This window comes from Palaemon carinicauda, chromosome 1, assembly GCF_036898095.1.
Source record: "Palaemon carinicauda isolate YSFRI2023 chromosome 1, ASM3689809v2, whole genome shotgun sequence".
NCBI classification, from domain to species: domain Eukaryota; kingdom Metazoa; phylum Arthropoda; class Malacostraca; order Decapoda; family Palaemonidae; genus Palaemon; species Palaemon carinicauda.
In genome coordinates, this window is record NC_090725.1 from 277727459 (window position 1) to 277735719 (window position 8261).

The window sequence follows — 8261 nt, forward strand, 5'->3', positions numbered from 1 at the left end:
CCATTGGTTACCTTTAAAACTGATAAACACTATGAATTCAATATATGAAAAATTTCAGTATAGTATACTATTTAAGATGGATAAATGCAAAACCCCTATTCAGACCATCCTTTTATTACAGGTTACATCCATAGCTAACAATGACCTTATCATATTTTGCAATACCCTTAGCCACTTGCTTGGTTGCTGCTTTCTTCATATCCTGCAAAATAAAAAAAAAAACATAAGATGCAATAAAATCCTTTGGACCACTAAGTAATCCTTAATCGAATAAGTCTCAATGTGCTATGGATGAAAAATGCCCTTTAATCTGCACATGAAATATCTCAAAAAGGGTAAGTTAGTTTTCATGTTATGTCAAATTACTAAAAACACTCATAATGAATATACTTTCATTTGGAGATACAAACCTGTAACTTTTGTTTCTTTCTCAGGGAAATGAGGTCTTTGACTTTTCTGCGGGTCTCTAGGGTAGCAACCACCTTTTGGTAATTCCAGCCAACTTCATGAGACAGTCTTCCCAGATAACAGAACTAAAAAAAAAAATTTTATTTAAAATATTGAGATATCTATAGCGCTTTTTTAAGATTTTTTTTCTATGATCACAAAAAAAAAACGAAAAAAGGAAAAAAAAATGAAATTTACCTTACGGCCAGGTTTAAGGCGGTTTATTCTCAGAGCATCAGGGACAACTTGACGTGCTACGTGGTCATATGGTCTGGGGATACCTTCGTAGGATCTTAGGTTCTTCAGTGCCTTCATTCCACGAGGGGTTTTGATGGGTAACATTCCTAATAAATAAAAAGACAAACTTGGAATATGAAATTATAAAAAATTACATAAGATACTTTTATAACCATATAAACAGGTATTGTATTGTAGTTTTAGCTACATCAAAATATTTGCAAACTGAAAATTTTCTATAAACAAAAACAAACAACATTCGAAAGTTCCTATGACTAAAATTTTTAACATAACAGTAGCAACTATTATTACAACACAGCCAAATATACAAAACAAAGAAACCATGTCTCACCTCTTACTGATCTCTGGAAAATCTTGGCAGGAGAACGGTGGTGGAATGGACCACGCTTGGGGTTCACATTACATCTCTTTTTGAGGAATGACAAGTAGTTTAGTTTGTTCCGGAAGAATGATCCGGAAAGCACGATACTTTCACATCTGCAAAGATTTTTTTTTGAAATAAGAACTGTGAGAAGGAACAATGTTAAATTTCAAATTAATCCTACAAAATGTCAAATTCATCACCTTGAACATATACACCCAAACAAAACTATATCCACAAATTTTCCCCACAAGAACATACCTTACAACAACAATCTGCTGACCCAGCAGGAGACTTTTGGCTACAAGAGCAGCAAGGCGACCATGGAGATGGCCCCTCCCGTCTATGACAATTGCCTGAAAAAGAAAATATTTGTTTTTAACTTTTGATTCATTTGAAATGATAACTCTGCTACCAAACATTGATGCCTACTGGTTCAAATGTTAAGAATTGCTCCCATTCTCAATGTTACTTTATGAATACAGTAACTTTAAATGAAGTCCTTCATGAGTAATATGAATACTGTAAATGCTCAATTTACAAGAATAGGTCTTACATTAGTATGGGGTTTTTCAAAGCTTTATAGAATACATGGAAACCTGGCCACAATAACAGGACTAAAAACAGAGCCTGAATTATGGTATAGATAGGCACCAAAGGATTTGCAAGAAAACTTACTTCTCTATACTCCCATACCATGACCAAGCCACATTAAAAAAAAATTGTGTATGTGTATCTATCAATATACATACATAACTAAATAAATATATATATATATATATATATATATATATATATATATATATATATATATATATATATGGTAAATTTTTACTATGACTTACCAGGGCCTAGGGGCCAGAAAATATGTTTTACCAGTAGATTTTGATGTGTTTTGCACGAATTTCACCTTCATTTTTGGCGGAAATCACCCGTTTTTATCCCACACCCCAAATGGTGTGTGACAAAAACTGTGTATTTTCGACAAATATGAAGGTGAAATTCCTGCAAAACACATCAAAATCTACTGATAAAACATATTTTCTGGTGTTGGGGCATTGAATGATAATTGCAATAAATGAATAATTAATGTTCCAGCACCCCTCCCCCATACCCCTAACTAGGCCTACCGGGGGAGGGGGGTAGGGGCCCCCAGCGACCCCCCCTTAAAGCCACAGTAATTTTCAGGGCACCACAGAACCTAACAAACCCACCTAACCTAACCTAGGGGCCCTGTACCCCTACCGGGGGGGGGCTTCGCCCCCCCTGCGACCCCCCTTAAGGCCACAGTAATTTTCAGGGCACCACAGAACCTAACAAACCCACCTAACCTAACCTAGGGGCCCTGTACCCCTACCGGGGGGGGCTTCGCCCCCCCTGCGACCCCCCCTTTAACCAGGGGTAAATTTGAATATATATATTTTATTAAATCACTTCTTACCTTAAACGAAAGATGACGATGAAGATGTGGAAGGTTGTGGTTGACCCTCTTCTGAATCATCAAGTACTGGAATACATTCAGATTTGGTACAATACCACACATGTCTATCCTCACGAAAATGTAAAGGCGAATCACATTTACCACACTGGACACTTAAAGGTAATACGGAATGCTCCCTTAGAAAACGATTCACTACTTCAGGAGTTCCATTATAATTCCCATGAAATCGGCCGATCACATCAAAATAGGAATAACGACATATTTCACACAACCGTACCGGAGGATCCATGACAGTAAAGTGACGTGATGAAAATATAGAAACCGGAACTTTTGAAAACCGAAAACAAACGACAATCACGGGTTTCTCCCATAATGAAATAGGGAAAAAAACAAAATGCTATCGTTTACAATGTTATATTGCACGAAAAACAGATCCTTGAAACAAGACTGAGAGACCAATGAATCGTCCAATAATAACCCTTGAAAAGAACCCAGTAGTGTTTAGATTGGAGGAGCGACATTAGTGGGAGGAGCAAATGCGCATTCAAGCAAATATTGTCACATTGCGCAATGGGGAGGAGCCAAGTAAGATGAAAACAGATATACAAACTAACAAGAGCTACCTGTGGAGTCAACATGTCGAATGACTTGTCCATTTTTTAACAAATATTAAAAATAAGATATTGAATAACTCGTTAATTATGCATTTCCGCCGAAAAGTGCATAGAAGAAAAAGTGACTGAAATGTGTAGCTGATGTTGTTTGTAATGGCAAATATCGCCTATGGCCTGGTAAGTGCTTGTAAAATAATACCTATATATATATATATATATATATATATGTGTGTGTGTGTGTGTGAATAACACTAGGATTTACAAGTCAGATTCATACACTAAAAATTAATGGCGGGAACTTCTCGAAGTTTGTATGTAAATGGATTGGGAAACATTAAGTACTATGAAAAAGTTATTACTCAACCATTTAGAAGAGGTGTAACAAAGAGGAATTGCAAAAAAGGGAAAACATCACAGTAACAGTACAGTATGGTCCCAAATTATGCATGTTTGGATTGTGCAATTTCCCTTTTTTGAAGATACTAATTCTCAAAAATAAAAAGCTTGCACAAAACTTATGAAGCCTATAGTCTTTTCAAGTATTGGTAGGCTGGCATAGCACTAATTATGGTAACCAATTAATGTACCTAAACCCTATCCACTTTAAATCCTTGACAATCCTTATAAAAAAAAAACACACACCATGTTAGGAAAATGTAACGAGTAGTGGTTACGATTTCAGCAACCTTTATCTTTCTCTATACTTCCAATACTTTATAGTAATATTCAGATTAGCATATTTTCATTAAAATAATCAATACTTGGTAAGATATCTGTTGCTGCTGGAACTAACCAATACCCTGTACTGTACATTCATGCAGACGAGTTCATCTGTTCATTATGATTGGCGACTAAACGTAAACAAAATTATTTCTGTCTAGGGTGGCATTTCAGGAAAAACATGATACATCATAGCCATTATGATACAGCAAAAGCTAGCCTATTCACTGATGGTTTTGTCTAGTATAACGTATGTCATGAGAGGAGATGAACTGTATATTGGGAGGTACAGGGAACGAGAAGGAGAGGGAGACCAAGGCGAAGGTGGGTGGACTGTATCATGGATGACCTTCGATCAGAGAGATTAACTGGTGATGAGGTATTATTATTATTATTATACCTTCGATCAGAGAGATTAACTGGTGATGAGGTGTGGGACAGAGGTAGATGGAGAAAGCTAACAAGAAACATCGACCCCACATATTAGTGGGAAAAGATGTAGACAAAGAAGAACGTATGACCTAATTTCATTGAAATGTACCCAAAGTCAGGTCGTCTTGTATGCGGAAGTATACATTTACACCTCTCTAGGGTGTAATTCTACACTTTTCAAAGTTGAAACTTTAAAACCTATTTTATTAACATCACTCATCAGAAAAATTCAGTTTAGTACATAGAAAATATTGAAAATGGTTCAAGTTTGACTGGGTAAGCTGCACAATTTACCTTGGCCCTAATGGAACTATACCAATTTGTATTGAATTACGAGATTTACCAGTTCTGTAAGGCGGTGGTTAGACTAAATTCTTGAATAAATCAGGACCCTATTGTAAATATGGTTGAAATACTTTGTGCAGCAGAAACTCGTACACCAACAAAGAATAATTAAGAGATTTTCATGAGTGATGACCTTTCAATCATAAGATTCATGGCTGGAGTACAGTTATTATTATTATTATTATTTGCTAAGCTACAACCCTAGCTGGAAAAGCAAAATGCTATAAGCCCAGGGGCCCCAACAGGGAAAATAGCCCAGTAAGGAAAGGAAAGAAGGAAAAATAAAATATTTTAAGAAGAGTAACATTAAAATAAATATTTCCTATATAAACTATGAAAACTTTAACAAAACAGGAGGAAGAGAAATTAAATAGAATAGTGTGCCTGATTGTACCCTCAAGCAAGAGAACTCTAACCCAAGACAGTGGAAGACCATGGTACAGAGGCTATGGCACTACCCAAGACTAGAGAACAATGGTTTGATTTTGGAGTGTCCTTCTCCTAGAAGAGCTGCTTACCATAGCTGAAGAGTCTCTTCTACCCTTACTAAGAGGAAAGTAGTCACAGAACAAATACAGTGCAGTAGTTAACCCCTTGAGCGAAGAAGAATTGTTTAGTAACCTCAGTGTTGTCAGGTGTGTGAGGACAGAGGAGAATCTGTTAAGAATAGGCCAGACTATTCGGCGTATGTGTAGGCAAAGAGAAAGAACCGTAACCAAAGAGAAGGATCCAACGTAGTACTGTCTGGCCAGTCAAAGGACCCCATAACTCTCTGGCGGTAGTATTTCAACGGGCGGCTGGTGCCTTGGCCAACCTACTACCTCATATATAGTTCACAAGTAATCATAGCCTCATAGACTTATTAAAAGAAGTCATTTCCAAAACCCTGATACAATTACTTTACCTATATGTTATAGAATGTAAATTACCTTGCATGATTACTCTGCATACTTAGCATTGAAAAAGCCAACAAATCACATCTCGTAGATAAGTTGTTACACTTACATTATGTGGCTGGCTACAAAAAAAAGGAAATATCACTATCTATGAATCACATTTACTAGTAATAAGAGGCTCGATAAGAAATACATGTTAGCCCACTACAACAAGGGATATATGTCTACTTCAGTACACTTGTATGAAATTACTGCCAAATTACAAAATCTATTTGACCAAAAGAAACAAGAAATGAACTAACCTAATTCCATAATTACCCACATTGCCACAAATAGTCTCATATTAACAACTCAAGCCAAACTACCAGATTTGATTGAAGTCGCATTCGTGAGAAACATCAACTTTAGAACTTTAAAATATTGGCAAATATTTCTGTATGTTTATAGGAACCTTATATGGATAAAAACATCATAACGTTCTAAATACCCTAGATAAGTAATTACCCAAAATATAAAAGTTTTGAAAATCTAAATCAGACAAAACTTATGAAAATCTAAATTGCCTTAAAATTACTCAGTCACCCGAGATTCCACCTGACACTTCTCGTTCCAGTACTTAATAGGTTTCACTGTAGATATTTTGATCAGTTTATCAGTTTTTCAATAGAGTACTAAGGCCTCCCACAGTTTGCTCTGGGAAATTACTGGCTGGCATTTTTTTTATATCCAACCAGAATTCAATAACTCCAAACACAAGCAGGGTTATGAGTGCATCAAGCATGGTGAAGGGATACCCATTTAAACCACCAAGACACGAAGATGGCAACATTATACAAGCAAACAGAGCCACTAGATAATAAAAGGATTACACAATCAAAGTGTTACCCCTGCATTAATTAAATTACACTGGCTACCGGTAAAAGCGAGAATTGAATACAAGCTACTCTTACTAACGTTTAAGATACTGAACCAAATATCTAAAAGAATGCCTGAATAAACTAGAACTAGAAACAAATGTTAACACAAGACAAGTGTGACAAACATGGGGTATCTGAACCAAGAACAAATAGTAAATTTGGTGAAAGGGCTTTTAGCTACTGTGCGCCTAGACATTACAATAAACTACCAACTGAAATGAAGGACCTTAAGGGAGCAATTGAATTTAAGAAGAAACTAAAGACATTACTTTTCCCAAGATCATATGATTTGGAAGATGCTACAATCAAAGAATTGTATAAGTTATAATGAAAATGTTTCGTTAGATGATTATGATGGACCCGCCCGAGAAGTAGTTCACTCTACTTCAGTGGAGGGTTGGATTTAAACCCAAACCAAGTGTCAAGAATCAATTACAGCCAAAAATTGAATAAGGTTTAAATCTTGAAGATATTTTATTTGTATTATTGCCCGAAGAGCTCTGCTCCACATGGGCTTGGACCGAATCTTTTTTGTAAATTTTTTGTATGTAAATATGTTTTTGTCCAATAAACATTATTATTATTATTATTATTCAACAGAACAACTCAGTGTAAGAAATGGGAGATTTTTCTTGTTTTTACAAAGTGTAACGTTGATGAAAGGCAGTACACGTTTTAAGGAAGATCAACATACCAACCATAGCAAGATGTTCTTTTGGCGATGCTCAAAATGTGCAAGCAGAAGGAAGTTTACCAAAAAACTGGATTTTTTAAAAAACAAATCTATTGAAGACATATTTGTGTAATTCAACACGGTAAATATTTTGCTTCACGTACATTTGTGGGCCAATATACCTTTAGCTGGAACATGTATTTATAAATTTATGACGGACTGCAGAAAGATTGGCAGTATGAGACGTATGGTAAATAAACTAAAGTTAGGAGTGGAAAGTAATGGGTAAAGCAGTAGTGTAACGGGGTAAGTAGGGAAGGACACGGCTTGTGGGCTAGGTTGGGTGGGGTGGGGGGTTTAGGTTAGTTGATGTCCATTTTTAATACACACGGGAGGAACTGGCCACTGATATACAAAGGCTCCATAAGGTGATGGTGATTCTGCAGAAGTACAGATTTCTGTATTAGAAAGTTATCATCTTTTTAATACCATAATTCCTGACAGTTAGATGGCATACATCAAATCCATGGTATTTGTTTACAAGAGCACACTCTCCATTTACAGTAATTAGGAGGTTCTTTAAATGAGGGGAAAGCAAAAAATTGTAAGATATGTTACGCAAAGGGGAGGGGTTGGCAGAGGTACCAAACGACCTGGAACTAACGTCGTCAACCAAAGATTCGTGATGCCAGCGTACATTTGGTATGTATTCAAAATATGTACTAAATTAGAAATTGAGTAATTACTAAAGCCACTTAATGAGAATATTTTCTTTGGTAAATATTAAATAAATCTTGAATGGAAATTTAAAGAAACTATTTTGACAGACTAATTTATCTCAGACGTCATTCTGCTACACTAATGCCATCTATTGACCACTGCCTAAGGATGCCTGACAATTTACCGCCAATGAAAACGTGCTGCAAAAATAATCATAAAAAGCTTCTATAAAAAAAAAATAAAGATTTATTGTCAAGTACTTACCAAATAAAATATACAATTCACAAAAAGTGACTTTTGAGATATATACCGAATGTACGCTGACATCAAGCACTTCTCTTTGGTTGATGTCAGAGCCAGGTCGCTATATTTTGCTTTCCCTCTCAATTAAAAGGCCTAACTACTGTACAAAAAGAGGTAATGTTGGAGTAAATGTA

General features: G+C 35.9%; 1 protein-coding gene across 1 annotated transcript in view; it reads right to left on the minus strand.

The window, feature by feature from the left end:
* Positions 1–98: 98 nt before the first annotated feature.
* Positions 99–8261, minus strand: part of RpL13A (ribosomal protein L13A) — a 141651-nt gene continuing 133488 nt past the window's right edge. Inside the window, exons 2-6 of the mRNA XM_068391287.1 lie at positions 1328–1422; positions 1037–1182; positions 646–791; positions 411–533; positions 99–202 (exon numbers count right to left, since the gene is read on the minus strand). Of these exons, the coding sequence (XP_068247388.1) occupies positions 116–202; positions 411–533; positions 646–791; positions 1037–1182; positions 1328–1422 (597 nt within the window). The 3' untranslated portion in view covers positions 99–115. The remainder of the gene's footprint in view (positions 203–410; positions 534–645; positions 792–1036; positions 1183–1327; positions 1423–8261) is intronic.